The 18,658-nt window shown below is 55.5% G+C and overlaps 2 protein-coding genes across 2 annotated transcripts; both read right to left on the minus strand.

Annotated features, from left to right (window-relative positions):
- Positions 1 to 9,491: 9,491 nt before the first annotated feature.
- On the minus strand, positions 9,492 to 12,180 carry TRIREDRAFT_57750 (uncharacterized protein; the record flags this gene model as incomplete). Its single annotated transcript, XM_006963386.1, has 8 exons — positions 9,492 to 10,286; positions 10,343 to 10,457; positions 10,531 to 10,567; positions 10,630 to 11,051; positions 11,126 to 11,272; positions 11,492 to 11,634; positions 11,807 to 11,928; positions 12,147 to 12,180. 8 exons carry the CDS (start codon positions 12,178 to 12,180, stop codon positions 9,492 to 9,494), a joined length of 1,815 nt encoding a protein of 604 aa, XP_006963448.1.
- Positions 12,181 to 13,223: 1,043 nt separating this feature from the next.
- Positions 13,224 to 18,408, minus strand: TRIREDRAFT_76029 (uncharacterized protein; the record flags this gene model as incomplete). Its single annotated transcript, XM_006963387.1, has 5 exons — positions 13,224 to 13,991; positions 14,097 to 14,827; positions 14,861 to 15,875; positions 15,942 to 18,065; positions 18,163 to 18,408. The coding sequence occupies 5 exons, from the start codon at positions 18,406 to 18,408 to the stop codon at positions 13,527 to 13,529; spliced, it is 4,581 nt and encodes a 1,526-aa protein (XP_006963449.1). The 3' UTR covers positions 13,224 to 13,526.
- Positions 18,409 to 18,658: the final 250 nt, after the last annotated feature.

Genomic DNA, 18,658 nt, shown 5'->3' on the forward strand with positions numbered 1-18,658 from the left:
GAACCAGAGAATTCCTCGGCACGGCAGACTGCTGGCCTCGAGGATTCGCAGCCCTCGCGCTGCTGGCGCCTCCGTTGGCGTTCGGAGCGCTCGTGGGCTGGGACCCCACAGCCAACCACAGCCGGTACAGGTACACCAGCGCCTATAGCACATGTACGTGACGGCTACAAGGCAGTTGTTTGGGTGCCTGAGCGCTTTGCTGCAGAGCCCAATCGCGGCCAAAGTATACGCACGCACGCACTCACTCACGAGATCCAACAAGAGGTCCCAACACGCCGGCATCGCGACCTCCAGATGCGCACCTGCACCCCATTCATTCTACCCGTGTGCGGAGGCTCTACAGTATGTATGTGCAGCTGCCAAAGTGACATCTGATCAACTTTACCGGTATAGGGAGTTGGCAACAAACAACAAACACTCGAGTTTATGCACCCATCTGTGCGCTGTTTCTGGAAGAAATCCGTACGGACCCAAACTCCGAAGTGTGACTGGACTCGTACTTGTACATTCCATCTCCATCAACCTCCATGCTGGATGGCAGCACTGGTAGAATCGCAGCCAAGGGGGGGCTTGAAGAACGCTGCTGCGGTGCAAAGGAGGGCCAAAACCGGGCCCCTTGATCTAGCCTGGCCTCCACACGAACCCAGTTCGAGCTCCCCTGCTCCAAAACTTCAAGGTTTTTTGCACGACACCGTCAGAGAGTGGGTGTGCAGTTAGCGAGACAAAAATAGCATGGGCGTGTGTCGACAGATTACACGCACGAGTAACTACCTACTGTACGTCCGGCAAAGGGGAGGGGGGGCTTGTGAAGATGAAGAGAGCTGCAGGCCAGAGCCAGTCAATGAGTGGCATTTCCAGACAGCCATTGTCTTCATAACCCAATCCTTCAGCGTCACCTCGACAGCTCTGGCAGCAGCCAATGCAACGGCGGTTTTCTGCCCTCAATCGACCAGCTGGAGTCAACGATAGTACCACATATTGCTATCGCTGCTTCGTCGTCTTCCTCCCATCGCCAAGGCTAGGTAGCTGCTCTGGCGCTCCCTCCCCTGCTCCCCCAAAGACCATAGACGGACTCGCTCGTACGAGCAAGCACCTTTGCAGCTAGTAATTCGGCAATATACGGCAACGTAATTACTTCTGTCTAGCGACCACGCGCTGACGCTGGCGAGAACACCACATGGCAGCCTGGATACATGTACTGTACTGTACATACAAGCCTCCAGGTGGCGAAGCTCCTATTGCCGTCTGTCTGCTTCTCTGCATGAACAAGTCGCCCTTCGCGGCATGGCGCTTCAAGGCGGCGCAATGCCAATTCATGCCGCGTCGTCCACCATTGCCAGCAACAAAGGGGCAGCGACAGTTATGTTCAGGAGAACGTCCGCGTTGCTAGTCTCTGGTTTGATTGAATAGTGTGGCTATCGCACGTCTATTACTCGGCTGGGCGCTAGCCTTGCGTACCCCTGACCGGATGTGTCGACCGCATGAAGATGCAATCTAGGGCTCATTTGGTCCCTGAATCAGTACATGAAGACCTCGGAGACATGAACAGACTGGGAATGGAGAGCTCGTCGCCAGGAGCATGCTTTCTCGTGCCTCGCTGCCGGCCCCGCAGCTTCTCTTTACCCGCCTCATTGAGGACATCCCCTGAGCGCGATCACATACGAGTAGTACCAGTAGTACTGCCATGCCCTCTGAGCAGCAGTATGAGGAGCATTGTCACAGTAGCATGTTGTTTTGGCGGCTCATGAGACGACCGCATCTCGTAGCCATGCGAGCAAGGACGTCCGATTGGGCCTCGTTTTGGCCTTGCCCTGGACGCAGCAGCAGCGCAGTGTTACCAAACGACTGCTTCCGCGCTCCCGTTGCCGGTGTCTCGTCTCTGCTTGACCCATCACTGCCGACATGGGAACCAGGAACCCCCAGATGCATCCGATAAACATTGTTTTTCGATTCGTCAATCCAAGACGCCAGACCCCTCGTCGTTGTCTAGTAGTATTTGCATATATGGCTCGTACCGGGGCAGATAGGGGAACGTCTGATGCCGGCACTTGGAATCATGACAGACTTCAATCCAGGACAGCCAAGGGATCGAGGGCGAGCATAGCCGCGAACAAAGCTCGGCTACCATGTTCGTTCTCTCCCAGTCCCAGCTGTCAAATCTCCCAAGCGTAAAGCCTTCCATCCTTCCGACTGCCCACTGGTTCCATTTTCCGAATGTCAAGTTGTAAACCAGGTGCTGGCAGAATTTGGTCACTACCAAGGCAAGCTCCTTCTTCATGCGGGCATATTCTCGAATGCAGAGCCCGGCCAGACAACGTCCGAGTCGTTCACCTGTAACACGGAAAAGAGGGAACAAAGGTCCATGTTTCGCGCAGTAATGTGATCTAGCTCCCCCACAATGAGCTCCGGCCTGGAAGGATTGCCGCGGGTCATCCGGAATCTGTGCTCTTCGAATCGGCGACGATCAGACGGCACCTCCTTGGCAGCCCGGAACGAGGATGATGGCAGCGAAAGGAGGAAACACTCGCGCTGTCGCATCGCCAAAACAACCATCCAGGTCCCCTTGTCGCATCCGAAACAGAGCACGAGGAGGGGGGGTCCGACGCCGGTAGGACCCTAAGAGGAAGAAAAGGGAGAGCGGAAGTATCATTCGCTTTGCTCGTTCTGAAGCAGACGATGGCAGTGAAGAGTCAAGGCGCGGCCACTTTCGCCAGAGCTCGCACGCTTTCTTGCGGTGATGACACGCAATGACAGGACCTCGAGATCCCTGGGTGGCATCTGAGCAACCAGTTCATCTCGGTCATGCCAGGTTAATGCTTATCTTTTCCGTAGAGCATCGTCTGCAATGCGACCTCGTAGGTGGTGATAACAGCAATGATAAGGTACCTACATACCAACTTAAAAGTCGCTTCCTTGTAATACTGTGCTCGTGCTTGCGCTCGCACCTTCTGTTCCTGCGCCTGCCGAACCTTTTTCCGCTGCCGACGGACCTACAACTCCAAGCCAGAAGGCCACCAAAGCTTTTCCTCCTTCAAGTCGCTGTTCACGGCCAATCGCTGCACCAGCCTTGCAAAAGCCCAGCATTGCCATGGCCAGCCGGCGGCCCGAGCTGCTGCACGAGAGGCTTTGCAAGATGAAACGCGCCTGGAGCGACGCTCCAGTGGAGACGAGGCATTGCTAGAGACACACGCAGCCGTCATTGGCGGCGTCAGAGTGCGTACGCCCCTGGATTTCATAGCCCCATGTCTTGCTTCACCTCACTAAAAGCAGCTGTCCTAGGACCTAGGCCAGACGCACTCTAGCACTTCGACAGAGCACTGTCCCCGCCGAATCACGACTCTGGGCGACCCCTCATTGCCATGCTGCAGGAGCAGGGATCGGGTCAGTTGCTCGACAGCTTCCCATGCGACGTCGCTAAACCTGATGCCGCCAGACCGTGTTGACGATGAATGCAGGTGACCGCAGCTGGACGGTCATGACTCTGCACCAGGCGCCTTGGGGAGAGCGAACCGTGGTCCATCGTCTTTGCGCTCTTGCTCTTGCGGCCGCGTCTCGTCCGACCACAACAGCGCAGAAGCCATCCGCCCACGGGCTTTGGAGTAACCGCAGGATATTACAGCCGGTGGCTTGCGGCTATGCCCTGCTTTACACACGGGCGCTGTCTGTCTGTGATACTGACTTGGGTGCCTCTAGACCACGAAGAGCTGAGCCAAGCTGCTGCTATGGTTGCTAGTCCGTGATATCGTACGAGATTAAGGCTATCCGTCCGTGGATCCCTATCAAGGTGCAGGCTGTGTTGTGATGCCATCACCCTTCCATCCCATGCAAGCAAGACATGATGACGATCCAGCGCGCATCGGATAATAGTCCAGCCACCACTTGAGCTCAAGCGCATGCATACAACACAAGCAATGTACAGTACACGCACACTTGGGGACATGACGTGCTTCTACAGGCTACCTGCTCCCCAGGTAGGTATAGCCGTTCGTGATCACTCGCTTCTGCTTCGATCAAAGTCGATCGGCGCACAGAGCGGAGGATTAACAAAGCGAAACTCGGCTGGCTCCACAAAGAGTCTGTGTGGCCGACAACATGTTGCCGAATGCGGCACCAAGACGTTTCTACTCTTCCTCCATTGCCAGTGCGCCGAGTCGAAAGCTCTCTGAAAGATCTTATCACAAAGCCGGATGGGAGCTCTACTTGCAATACGAAGTGCTGGCGATCCTGTTGTCGGGCAATGACGAGATTCTGCAGTTTCTGAGACGTTGAAGACCTTGTTTCCTGGCCAGGGTGCGAGGTAGTGGCCATCTGAAACATGAAGATGCTAGGTGCTTGCGTGCTTGATCGTCCCGCCCGTTGGACTGATAGCCCGGTACGCGCCGCGGCCCTCACTGCGAATCCGAGCTATCTTTGTGACGAAGATGTCCATTCGTGAGAGGGAGCCTGCAAGGGGTTGAGCGGACCTTGCTCATGCGGTGACAGACAGGCGGCGTTGTCAGGATGCAGGAGCACACATGGTCCTCACAAATCAGCATCACCATCACTGCAGCTCAGAGAACGAACCTCCTGGCGCTTCCGAACGCAGCCAATAGACCATCTGCTCACATGGCATTCGATGGGCCACGATGCGAGATATATTGCCCAGCCTTCAGGAAGATATCACGGGCTCGATGGGGAACCTTTGGCGTGGCAAACGCTTGGCCTGCAAGGCGGCCTCTCCCGGCCAGTCGAAAAGCTCTTTGATGCTGCCAAGCTCTCATTGGCAGCAAGCTGTCGACGGCACGCTGTCAGATGCCGCTTGACGCCTGGAATCCCCAGGAATCAACCCAAATTTAGATCAAGCTTAACGCTCCCTCGGCCAACCAGGAACACGAGAATGTGGTCTTCTTCGAAGTACGACCCAGCAAGCCAGCCATGGTGCACAAGCAGCTGATTGTTGATTGGCTTGCTGCAGGTCGTCCCTTGCATATCTAGCACGATTGATAACTTTGGATCATCTCTTCTCCGATGTGCAGCATCGTACAACGTCTGCATTGCCGCTGAGAGAATCCCTTTCATCGCGTGGTCTCGAGATTGGGCCTGGTGACGATGGCAACAAAGAACGCATGAATGGACCCGCATTGTTGTTACTCGCCCAACACAACTTGGCAGATGGCTTGCCGCTCAACCACGACTTCCATGAAGCACCTTGATTATCGGATATTGTGTGGCGTTTAGAACAAGATAGAAAAAAAGGCCCGTTCTGACGAACGCCACACGGCTTCAGAACGATGAAACGGGGCCAAGAACGAGAAGCGCGGGAACTCGGTGTCGGCTAGTCATTCATCGCCAACCCCTGACCCGCTTGGTTCTCTCTCACTGTTGAATCCGGAACCGCACAGTTTGACTTGAGCCACGAAACCTCTCTCTCTCTCTCTACTCTCTTGAGAGCAAAGGTCCGGTTCTTGATTTCTCTTGGTCAGCAATGTTCCTTAGCCGCCTCGCAGTCTGGGGCGTGTGACGATGAGGCGAGATGAAGGCAATTGACGCTTGTCCCGATGCCTACAAGTCTCTTGGAGCCCAGGCCGGACTCACATCGAACTCCGTTAGGCGAGGCTGAAGACTATCCAAGGTCCGAGTGGCTGTTGGACCTGAAACAAGGCAGTCGGCTGTCGAAAAGCGAAACTGGTCCGAAAGATACCCCGACTATGGGCTGCTACAACTGCTATCGCTCATATCACGGTTACGGCTCGGTCATAGCGCAGCATCCACACGGGCTAAGGGCAGCACTACACTGACTTCTCCGACGTTCGTGCACTGGCCCTTGGCGGGCGATCGATGGCAGGGTCATTTTCCTTCATCTGCTGCCCTGGCATAGCTGACTCGATCGATGGCTAATGCAAATTGAGTATGGCAGACCGATAGACAGTGCGGTGGGTCCGCCGGCGACGATGCCTTCAGCTCAACTCTGAGCATTGCGCGGATTGAGTGCCGATTGAGTCTTGGGGACTCGTTTTTTGCTCCTACGACACCAAGTTTTAGTCCGCATGAATACGGGCAAATTCTTTGCGTGCAAGACTCAGCACCCTGTTTCACCCTCTTCTAGAAGAGAGAGAAACACACCATTTACAGAATCGTGCCATTCTTGCTCTGTCCGGGACAGCCCGTTTCTGGAAATTGTTCAGCCCGTGTTGCGTTTCGAAACCAACTATCAACGCATCATTGATATGGAACATTGATCATGACCTCAGCTAGCAGTCTCCTATTACCAAACGAGAAAAGGAGCGCGCTGCTGGAGTTTCTCGAAACTGGTGACTACGCTCTCGAGATCAAGCTAGACGTTGAAGCTGAACTGAGGCTTGACTCGTGGGAGACGGTTAACGCGCTTGGCCAGTAGCCGATGCTTGCTTTCTTCGCCGAAACTGAATGAAGCCAACTCACGGCTTCTGCATCCCGTTGAAGGGTTCAAGTCCAGCCACGACTGGCAGCTGCGAATGCTACCCTTCGGCCCCCCAGATCTCCCGCTTGCTCGGGAACTGACTCCTGTCATTTCCCTGGCCATGATGGTGGCTGGTAAGACTTGCAGTGCGTATCAATAGCTGTGTTGCCATCGGCGATGGAGACATGCGAGTCCTTTAGGCGACTGCCAGGGCCGTCAGATGCGAATGCTGGCCACCGACGTCGCAGCGGCCGCCGCTCGCTTTGCCTTTTTCTTCGCAATGTCGCTACAGTGGCGGCATGCCTGACTGCCCGCGGCGAAGCTTACATGGAGGGCATTCCTTTGTATGCAGCCATCAGGTCTATCACATCCCAGGTTCATCTCCGCTTCCGACCCCCTGCGGACCGTCAAAGCCGGCACGTCTTGGGGCTCTTCTTGTTTTTTTCGCTAATAGTATATGCGAGCAACAACGGCACAGGCCTTTCCCAATGCCTGCTTCTTCCGTACGGCCTAGTAGTGGCTAGGATCATAGCCGTTCAGCCCCTTTGCCTCTTTTTTTCAACATCGATTCGTGACGAGCTCGATGGGCTGTGACCCGATTGGCCGCATAGAAAAGCACAGCATTCTGAAACCGGGACTCTTAGCCTTGAAACAGAAGGCATCCAGCTTCGTGGGCACCGCCTATGCATGTTCTTCTCGTTTGGGAATCCTGGGGTGGGTAGAAGAAGGTGACATCGGGCGGTGATGGCTCTGCCATTCAGCCGCTTCGGTCCACATCTGTCTGTTCTCTCGTACGAAACAGCACCACTCAATTGAGGAGACGTCCGATGCCTGAGTTTCAGATAAGGCATCTTGTTCCTGTCCAAGAATAGGAACAGGCTAAGCACGGGGTGGTAAGGAGGGCGATGGCAAAGTGTAGGGCTGACGACATGCTTCGGATCTCTGTTGGTGAAGGTGAACGCCTTGTGATTGATTTGTCACAAGCCGGCCGGTTCCCCCGGTAATGGCGTCTTACACGTCCGCACGTCCATGCAGGTACAATACGCCCACGTATTACCGTACCTATGTGCGAGCACATGTGAGTAATTGGGAGAAGAGAGAACAAAGAGATGGAAACCCATGCCATGCTCTGGAGAAGCAGCTCAAGTGCTAACAGCGGGAGAAGCAGCTCCTGAAGCTGTGAATCAGGGGGGGGGGGGGGCTTGGTGGCATAGAGGAGGAGGTGGTGGTCACTTCCATCTGTGCTTGGCTGGCTATCAAGCTGCCATTTCCGCCGTTCGACTGCGATGTTGCAGGCCGAATGTGGGATTTCTATTGAAAAAGCAACAAAGAAAGAAGAAAGCGGAGTGATGGGGGAAATGGCCTGATCTCGACGAGGAAAGACCTTGGCGGAAATTTGGGTTGCAGATCGCCTCTTGGTTGTACAGACTATGCCAAGTGCATATTATCTGTGTTTCCTTGTGATGGTTGTCGGATTCTGTGTGATAGAGCGAGACGGGGTGTCGGTAGGGCTTCGAGTCCGAGTGGCTTCTGCTCATTTCGCATATATGCGAGGTGCTATTTAGCGGCATGTGCTTCCTCCGCCTTGGGGGGCTTTGCATGATGTTTACGAGGGCGGAGGACGAAGATGCTGTACAACGGACGGCAACGAAGCGAGGAGGAGGGGGGGAAACGCAGGTCGGTTCTTGCTTGTGATGGAAAGGCAGGGCAAGCATCGCGGGTGAGTTTTCCGCGATGCTGCGTTGATACGACCTCGCGAATCAGATTTCGAGATTTTACGCCTGTCTTTGCTTTTCAGAGGGATGATTATGCGTGAATAATATTGGATGAGATAGTGATAGCCGAAAGACAAGATTGATACATCACCTTTGATTTACAGATACCAGGACCAAATCAAGTTTTATGTTACTAGCAAGGTAGGTAGTATACGAACATCTACAGCCTTGTCTGGATCCTGGGACAAGCTTCGATGGGTTACTCATCACAAGTCACAAACCAACACCCATGACAGGTTTCTCTTCTTTTCTCCCACGTTGCTTTTTATTTCCCTTTTCTATTTCTTTTTCTTTTTCTTACATCTTGTATAAGACTAAAGCACGCCAAACTAAAAGAAGCAAAGGGAGTCATAGGTGATAAAACACTCTGTAGGTAGGTATCTTGCAATATGCGGACGGGGCAACAGGGTAGGGCAAAGGCTGTACTTGATCAAAAGTCCCGAGAAAACAACACCATTGTTGTCTCCTTCTTTTATAAGAAAAAGGAAGAAGTTCGGGTAAGAAAAGAAGAAAAGAAAAGATAAAAGAAAAGAAACCGAAAGCAAAATCAATCAGTCAGAAGAAGCAGATGGAAATCAAGGCAAAAGACCAAGGCAGAACATAGATCATCAAAAGCGAGTAATAAACGTGCTTTAGAGTATGTATATCCTCATCCCTGGATGCAACGCAACAAACAGTACACTCTCAAATCGTACACAGAGGGAGAAGAGAATGGGAAAAGTCGTGATGGCTTCGTAGGTATGTACCAGATGTGATTGAAAGAGTAAATTGCAGAAACGTAAACAAAGCTAGCATAGTATTTTCTTCTCTCTTGGCTCCAACACATACATACACAACGAAACGACGCAAAACATGCACCCAAATTCACCCGACCGAAATCCTTCCTTTGTTCCGGCTCCCTGTTTCGTTTCGTTCCTTTCTTGAACGGAGAGAGAGAGAGAGAGACCAACTGAAACAGACAAAGGGACCAACGACATCACAAGGAAACAGCTCAAAGCTGGCCCGGGCATCAACAATCCCCCCCCTTCTCCATCCTCTGGCTCTCTCTCGCCTCGTTGCGTGTCCTGTGCGACCTCGCATCCTGGTGACCTGGTCCCCCTGTTGTGTTTTTCTTGCTTTTTCTCACTCTTCTGGCCGTTTTTTTTGCTTTTTTCCAAGATCCGTCCTTCCCCTTTCACCCTTCGGTATCCCTTGACTCCAGGCTCTCGACACAATAATAACAAGCGGACAGAGGGCAAAGAGATAAATTTTGAATACGCAAGGTAGTGTGACAATAGTAGACTAAAAGACACGAGAATTTACGATCGTGCCTCTTCTAATTCCAGCTCCAGCTGCCTGATTCGCTCGCTCTGATCCTGGGATCCTGATCCGAGCCGCTTCTTGAGGGATTCGACTTCGGACGTCAAGAGGCCAATCTGGTCGTTCTGCGCGCTAATCACCTTGGTCTGGTTCTCAATGAGCTCCTTAATCTCGCTCAAGGAGGTGGCGCTGGCATCGGATGCCGGGGCAGCAGCAGCAGCAGCAGCGGGAGCGGGCGTGGACGATACCGCAGAGGCTGCAGGCTTGACGGGAGCCGGGGCAGAAGTGGCGGCTGCAGGAGCTGCTGGCTTCGTCTCGGCTCGGATGGGCAGAGGGTTTCGCTGGGCCGGCTTGACCTCGTCGTCAAAGCTGGACGGCTCCTCCTCCTTGGGCTCCGCCTCCTCGGCGTCCTGGTACTTGTTGGCCATGGCGGCAATGGACGACTTCTGGTCACTGACGCTCGGGGGAGGGGCTCGCGCCACCGGCTTGGGCTCCTCCTTGACCTCCTCCTTCTTGGGCTCGGCCTTGGGCACCACTGGCGCCGGTGGCTGGTAGTCGGCAGCAACCTCCTTGGGGGCTGTTCCCTCATAGATGCTCTCCAGGTCGATCTTGGGAGGAAGCCCAGTCTTGCCCTCGAGCCACTCCTTGGCGCTGACGGCAGGTCGGAGGCCAACGGCGGGGGGGAAGATGTCGGCCTGGAACGTCTCTGCTCTGCGGGGCACGGTGAAGGAAATGGGCTCGATGTAGCTGTCGTTTACCGTCTTGAAGGCGCGCATGACTTCGTTTTCGTGAACCTGAACGGGGTTAGCTGGAACCGTCCTGCTTCCACAAAAGCTGCCAGAGTACTCACGTTGATAGCGCGACGCGGAAGAAAGGCGATACCTCGCTGCGGATCAACCGACTTGTACTCGCTCAGGTACTCAAACTTGTCGTTTTCGTACTCAAAGTAGCGGATGTTGCCATCACTACAAGTCCGGTGATTAGCAGCCGTCTCTCCCAATGATATACCGTAGGTGTGAAGAAGGTCTGGAAGCTCACCCCTTGCCAGCAAGGTAAAGGCAGTTGGATCCCTCATCTACAACAAACGAACGTCAGCATCCAGATCAAGCGCGCTCGGTCAGGGACATGTCGACGAACCCCAGAAAGGCATGCAGACACCAGAAATGGCATCCAGGTGCTGGAATCCTCCGATGGGATCGCTGCGGCCAGGCTCCCACAGGGCAATCTGGCGCTCGCTCATCTTGGAGAAGCCCGTGGTGGCGAAGCGGTTGTGCTCGCCCAGCCAGACAGCTCTGCTGTTCTTGGCTCCCGTGTGGCCGGCGGCCTCGTGGACCGGCTTCTCCTGGCGGACGTCCCACACCCGGATCTTCTTGTCCCTCGACGTCGTCACGAGGAGGCTGCCGCTCGCGTTCCATGACAGGCTCTGTACGATGTCGGCGTGCTGCAGGGTGAGGTGGCTCTGGCCGGTGCCAACGTCCCAGAGCTTGATTGTGAAGTCGCCCGAGGCAGAGGCGAGAATGTTTTCGGCCGCGGGGTTAAACAGGACCTGCCCGACTTTCCTATCGCGAGCTGGTTAGATCTCTGAATGTCCTACGGGAGTCAAGGAGGAGATGGGGGTCCAAGATGGCCTTACCTCGTGTGTCCTCCGAGCTTGCTGACGGGCGATACGTCAGGAATCACCTCGGCATCCGTGTACAGCGAAAAGCCCTCGGGGACCTCCCAGATGAAGACCTTGCCATCCTCCGAAGCCGACGCGATGATGTGGTCGTTGAACGGGTTCCTGATTTGCGCCCAGTCAGCAAGCCGAACCCCCCCCCCTTCCTACGTTATCTGGGCCACCAAAAAAGCGGGCGTGACAAGGGGTGCTTGTCAGAGGAAAAAAAAATAGGGGGGAACGAGGGGATGGGATGATGATGACGATGATGATGATGGCGAAGAGAAAGAAGATCTAGGAGGTCAAGTGAACAGAAAGGGAGGTGGAAACAAGGCCGCAGCTCACCAGTCGGTATCGAGGACCGTCGCCGTGTGGCCGCGAAACAGCGGGATCTGGTCGGGTGCCTTTCCCTTCTCGTTCAGAGGAATGACGGCAAAGGCGCCGCCTCCAGACGACTCCCAATTGACCGACAGGTACTCGGCGTTGGCCTAGAAGCCATCCGGCTCGCATCGTCAGTACGGACTCCTTCCTTCGACAAACGCGCATTCATATCCCCCTTCTCTTCCTTGTCTCCTGAGATGAGCGCAAAATCGTTCGCGTCGATCGTTTGAAGGGCTCTTCCGTCCGTTGGTGTAGGGGAGGGAATTTTGTTTCTCGTACCTTCACCAGGTTCGTGTCCCAGGCATTCCGACTGATGCGCAGGTTATCGTAGCAGAACTCCTTCTTGGTGGGCTTGCCAAAGATGTGTCCTGCAGTAAGAGCGCAACCACGCACGTCAGCCTCTTCTTCCTATCCATCAAGTCTTTTCTTTCTGTCTGTTCCTTCTTCCCCATCTGTGCAGCTGTTGTGAGGCTGGAGGGGTCCAAAAAAGGGGGGGGTTGTGAGGCGGGGCGTCGTGATGGGAGGGCTGCGATGGCATCGTGGTGTCTCGGTTGCGGTCTCGCGACTTGGGCTGCACTGCAGCGTCTTTGGGGGAAATAGGGATCAAAGCGTAACGTACGGTACTTGGACGCTCGAACAAATCGACCAGCCATTGCGGCGTCCTTGTGGTGTAGAAACACGAGAAGCTGAGAGAGAGAAACGACGAGAGAAGGAGAAGACAGGAGGAAAAGGAAATAAGAAAAAAAGGGGGGAGAGTGTCGGGTTTGGGAGAGGTTGCGAGAGTGACGAGTTGACGCGGCTTGAGAAGCACGAGGCGAGGCTTGCGGGAGCTGAAGGACGGGGAACGGGGGGGGGAGGAAAAAGGGCGGGCGGCTGTCTGGTGCCCGCAGTCGAGGTCCTGTGCTGCTGCAACTGCCCATATACATGCCCCCCCTGTTTCTTTATAGCGACCGAAGCACCAGTGGGCAGCACAAGCACCAGCACTTACAGCGGGTGACGATGGGCGGCCCCTCCAGAGCTCCAGCTTCTGAGTCCACTGAAAGGAGGCCTGACGAGACCCGCTGCGCCTACATGTACACTGGATTTCATACCACCTATGCTGAGGTGGCTCCAAGTAGGTTGCCAGGAACCCCACCAAAGAGGTGACGGGACCCGATGGATCCAGTCCAATTAACGGCGGGTGGGCATCAATGCGACAGGATGGCGTAACGGCGTCACGTGCCTCGGCCGAGATGCAAAGGGGAGGGAGACAAACATGGAGACTAAATCTTCGAGATGAAAGGGACTGGAGGCGATATCACAGGGGGGGTTCCTTAAGTGGCTTATCACGATTGAATTGACGTTGACATCGACGAACTTTACAGGCAAAGTGACGAATGTCAAGGATGTAATGCCCCTTGGCATTGCTTCTTGCTTGACATAGGTACGGAGGTATACTCGATGCTCAAGATACCGACCATGCCATGATATAATGTGCAGCATAGGTACATGTATATCCATCTCGCCCCTGAACGCCCCTTTTCCATCCTTCCATACGTAGGTAGGTACGTCATGCCATCATAGGTAGTCAGCGGATAGCAACATCTCATGAGACAAAAATCGCATCCAGTTGCATCAGGAAACTTGGCGCATTGCCTGCGTTGGTCTCATTATGCTTGCTAAACAACGTTTTTAGTACATATCAAAATCCATACGTACAGCGAGCTCTGTCGCAAACAAACGGCTATAGAATCAGATGCAGCAAGCAATGAAGAGAAAAAAAAAGTAGACTCAGAAGAAGAGGAGAAAGAGAAGAGGCCGCAAAAATGACGAGGAAGAACAAGACAGAAAACCACCGGCAACGCCAATGAAGATGTGTGTGTGTGTGTGTGTAGTAGCAAAAATGCGCCTTTCCCTTCTCCCTTCCAACTCATCGGTCATACTCCATAGTCCAACACGTATTCATAACATGGCAAGTACATCCCAAAGCTGTCGTCTTGCCCAACAATCCGCTCGCTCTTTAGTTGAACGTGCTCCTTGTTCGCGAGTGCACTCGGCGGCTGTCCGTTCGGCGTCGAATCTGCTCCTCGTGCTTGAAGACGAGCTCGCACCACTTCGCCCGCGTTCGCGTTCCGTTGGCATCTTCTTCCAGCCCGGCATCGCCACGGCCAATGACGTCGGAGAGCGCCTTCATCCAGCCCTCCTTGTCCTCGCGCGTATCGGCGTAGAAGTCAATCACCTCGCCGTTGTTGAACCGGATGCGGAAGCCCTCCTCGACGAACATGTACCCCTCTTCTTCCTCAGCAAAGGCAGACCTACGACGCTTACCCCCCTTGCCCGTCGTCTCCTTCTCCATCAAGGTTCTGCGATCATCAATCAATCGCTTGGCGTTGGAGAGGTTGATCGTCGCTCGAGGCTGGCGGGTAGCCTCGTGGTAAGCAGTCAGCTTGGTGCCAACAAGCTTAAAGTATCGACGGCGCCAGTACTTGAGACAAACGTTGTTAGTCAAAGCCATCAAGCCACTGAGGAGGGGCGGGGACCAGGGAAGACGACAGAGAAGAGAGGGTAAAAAAAAAAAAAAACCACTTACGGGACAGTCACCACCCTGCTGGCTCAAAACACCCTCCCAGTTGCGGGCCAGCCTCTCCTCGGCTGCCTTGAGCTCCCGGATGCACGAGTTCATGCTCTTGGGCATGTCGTCATCCGTCACGTTCTTTGGGCGAGGTACAAACAGAAGCTGAAGCTCCAGCTTCCCGATCTTGTACGGCGCCTTTCGGAGGATGCCCGCCGCGTTGCCGCGCTTACTCTTGATCGTCGAGGCGAAGCTCTCCTCCTCCGTGGCCCACTCGTTGAAGCAGACGACCTCGACCGTGTACGGCCGACCGAAGCATCGGTTCTCGTGCTCCTTCAGGGAGATGTACGCTCGAGCAAAGCTTCCGTCCTCGGCAGCCAGCGGCGACAGGAGCTCGTAGGCCGAGCCAGCGTCCTTACGCTTGCGCGCCAGGGCTTCCTTCTGCTGCTGCGCAAAACGCTCCTCTTCCGCCTTCTTTTGGAGCTCGAGCTCCTTGCGCTTCTTGGGGGACGCAAACACCCTGCTAAAGGTCGATGTCTTGGGTTTGGCCATCTTGATGGCCGCGGGCTGCACGTTGGAGTACGTCGGCTTCTCCAGCTTCACGTTCAGCGTGAGCTGGAACTCGAGATCGTTGGGAACGACGAGCTCAAACTCTTGCCCGATGGGTGCGTTGCGAGCCAATTCCAGCCAGGCTGTCGTCACACAGTGCACGCCGTTGTCCAGCGTCAGGCTAAACCAGCTGCGCTCATCTGATCACACAAGTGTTAGAGACTTTTTGGCACAAAGCAAGAAAAGAAAAAAAGATGGCCGCGTTGGCAGGTACTTACTCTTCGGAATCGGCAGGTCAAGGTCCTTGACACCAATGACCTTGACGAACAGGCGGCCCCTCTCACCCGCCTCTGGACCGGCTGCGTCAACGGTATAGTCTTCTTCAACAACCTTGTTCAGCGTCGTCGTGTTGCTCTCCTGGCCTGGCAGCGGCGGCACGGCGCTCAGTACCGGCTGGCCCTTTCGAATACTGCGACGAGTCTGGCTGTTCCACGGCTCGACGGTCCACGACTGGGGACGGTTCGTCTTGATGGGCGAGTTGTTCGCGGACCGTCCTTTCCAGGGATCCTCGGCGTCCTTGTCGCTGGCCGACACAAGCTTGGTGTTTTGCCGCATGAGGTATCCGCGCTGAGAACGAGATGTAATGTTAGCATCCAGCTGATACTGACCTGGTGAGGTGAGTTGGTCGCTCGACACTTGTCGAGGCAAGGGGTGATTGTCATTGGTGGTTATCTGTGGCGTGTGAACAAAGGAACGGCTGAAAGCTACCTTTTGCGTTTCAATGACGCGCTCAAAGTCCTTGTCCAAGCTGAGGCCCATGTCCAGGTCCAACGTCAGACTCCGGTTCTTAAAGCTTGGATGTCGAGCCAGGAAACTGTCATTCTCAAGTTCGCTGCCATCTTTCGACATGAGCGCGCGATGCTTGCTAGGGATCGATGGGACGCTAGGTATCTCGCCGCTGACGTGTCTGCGAGCCTCCCGCATGGCCACGATATCCGAAGGCGTGTTGGAAACCCTCGTCTTGAGCTTGGAGCCGGAAGCTTTGATGGTCGCGAGCCTTTCGGGGATTTCGGGAGACTCCCTCGGGATGGTGGTCTCATCTTCATCGTCAGATACCGGGTTGTGGATGACGGAGTCGGGAGTTCCTGTTCTATCTTCGTACGAATCGTCGCCCCAGCCAGTGCCGTCATATTCGGGCTTTGGGAGCAGCTTCTCTGGAGTCTTGGTTCGGAGTACCTCGGCCGACACCTGTGGCGACAAATCATGTTCTTCTTCTTCTGGCTGTATTGACGACTCTTGTTGTTCCGCCGAGACCTTGCGAGTGAGCTCGGGAGCTGCCGGCTGAAGTGCGGCAGGTTCGAGAACAGACGGCTCGAGGTCAGATGGCTCGAGGGCCGAAGGCTCAAGGGTGGCGTCGGGAGTGGCATCCGAGTCCAAATCAGACACCGTTGCAGTCAACTCGCTGATCATGCTGGACTCGGCCTCGGTATGCGTATCGGCTTTGCTGGTCGCCGGCGAAATGGCTCGCGGAGTCAGCACCTCGTCGGTGAGATCATGCTCCGGCGGCGACAGTTCTTTGACGGACTCCTGGACAGACTCCTTGGCAGCATCGCCCACGGGCTTTTCAGAACGTTCAGCCTTGGCCCCAGTCTCTGCGTAGTGGCCGTCGTCGCCGCCGTAATGAGATCCCGAGGCGTCCAGGTCGTCGTCCGACTCGAAGTGGGAACCGTCCAGCTCATCGTCATATTCGTCGTCGTAATCGGAGTCGTACATGTCGAGCTCGGAGTCGTCTTCGTGAATGACCCGATGGATGATGACGCTACTCTCCACGGGGTCTTCATCGTCGTAATGTTCGTCGTAGTTGTCATCGCCTTCATCCTCCTCCTCCTCGTCATCCTCGTCATCCTCCTCGTCGCCCATCAGAGAATCTTCAGTGGATGGAATGGGAACATCAGGGTCCAGAGCAAAGTGCTGCTCTCGAAGGGGTGTGCCGGGTGGGGAAGAGAAGTTATACTCCGACTCGCGGTCTGCCATGATCTTGTTGCCGTTGACACGCTTCATGATGGCCTCGCGGGATAAGGGCTGCGGCAGTTGATAATCTCCCAGTCCAGACATGTCACCGAGATTGTCGTCTTCTTCATGATGTTCTGCCTCATCCTCATCGTGCTGGGCGTCGAGGGCGATCTGGCTGTCGTGGGTATCAATGGTGTTGAGGGTATCGTCGCGAGACAGTGAGCTTCGGCTGCGTCCAGAACTTCGTCGAAGGCGCCTCTCACGCTGTTGTTCGGCAGCGGTCTTACCGCTGTTATCATCAGACAGCATCATGAGCTTGAGTCTTTCTTCAAGCGACATCTTGCCACTGATGAAGCTTTCGATATCGGATTTCGTGGCCGAGGCCGGGGGTGGGACGGGCAGGCTTCTGTGCGATCCCGCCATCTTGTCCGGACTCTGAGACAGAGCCGGGGATGAGGGCACTGAGCCTGTGGATTGGCTTCTGCCGTGGCCTCCAGGAAGAGGGGGCAGAGGGCGATTCTCCGCGACAGAGCCCATAGAGTCACCCCTGGCGCTGCCCATGGACAGGCGTCCCGAGCCAGCTGCTCCAGGAGCGCCATCGGGCATTGAGCTTCCGTCATAGTCTTCCTGGTCGTGGTTCATGAGAGAACTGTCCCTTGCCCAGTCATCAGGACCGACGACTGGCGTCTTGTCCGTGTCCTCGAGCGACGCATCGAAACTCTCATCCTCACCACCCATGTGGCCTTGGTCATAGAGGAGATCCTCGTCATCCTCGTCGTCCTCTTCCATGGAGTCATAGCTCCCCTCGCGCGAATTCGTTCCGATGGAAGAGAGATCCGGAGTGGCCATTTCGTATTCGTTGATCTGGGGCGGCGCAGCGTCAAACGTGACGCTCTTCGTGTGGCGATGCGAGGAGCGGCCGCTGGGAGAGCCGTCGAGGGCGGATGCATCTGCGGACCACGTGCCCGTCTCATGGTCGAAGCTGCTCTTGAACTTGGAGGGCGACAGCGACGACTTTGTGGGCGAGGCCTGGTCTTTGCTGGGCCCTCTGGGGGTGCTGGGACCCGAATGGTCCGACTTTGCTGGGCTCATCGGCGCAGACTTGTCTCCATCAGCCGCGTACGGGCCTGGGGAGCCGGTTTTGGGGAAAGCAAAGACGCTGTTGGGCGGCTTGGCCAAGGGTCGCTCGATCTGAGGAAGTCGGGTTGGGTCGTATTCCTGCTTCTGCTCCAGCGCCAGGATGTTGCTGTTCTTGACTCGGGAGGCCTTCTGGAGTCGCTCGATCGAGGAGCGCCGCGTAGGCGAGGGCGAGCCGCTCCCGTACATGTTCTCCGAGTTCCGGTTCTGCCAGAAGACTCGCGGCGATGTGACCGAGTCGGCGGGCGAGGACTGGAATGGAGACGAGTCATTGCTGAGCGTCGACTTCTAGAAAAGCGCACGCCCCTGTCAGCGCGAGACACGACCAAGGAAACAAAAGAACAGGCGACGCTCAATGTCGCTAAAGCACTCGATTTGCACAAACCTTGGTAGGAGACATTTGGTTCCAGCTAGGAGAATTACGTCTCCTTTCCGTGGGAGAGAGTTCAGAAAGGGGGCGGGGCTGGGGGAGGTTGGACGTCGTCTTTGGCGGTGATGAGCCTGGCGTGCCCTTCGCGATGCGCAATGGGTGCACCTGTAGAGAGGAGAGGGAGGTTAGTCGCGGCGCCTCTTGTCGAGGACCAACTTGCTGGGCAGCGGGCCACGCTGGGCGTACCGGTTCAGATGACATATCGATCGAACTGGTTTGGCTAATCCTTGCACTCGATGGCGGGCTAGGACGACTGAGGCATCAGCGCGCGAAAGAGGCGATCAGCACAGCAGCAGCAGTAGCAGTGATGGAGAACCGCCGAGCCCGCGCGAGGAATGCAAACGACTTGCCGGCGTCGTGTCTGCTTTCCCTGGAGGGGGCGTGTGTGTGTGTGTGCGCTTGCTTTTCTTTTGTCGCAAAATTGTGTGTATATAAAAGAAGGGAGGCCCGG

Source organism: Trichoderma reesei (genome assembly GCF_000167675.1).
Source record: "Trichoderma reesei QM6a unplaced genomic scaffold TRIREscaffold_4, whole genome shotgun sequence".
Taxonomy (NCBI): Eukaryota; Fungi; Ascomycota; class Sordariomycetes; order Hypocreales; family Hypocreaceae; genus Trichoderma; species Trichoderma reesei.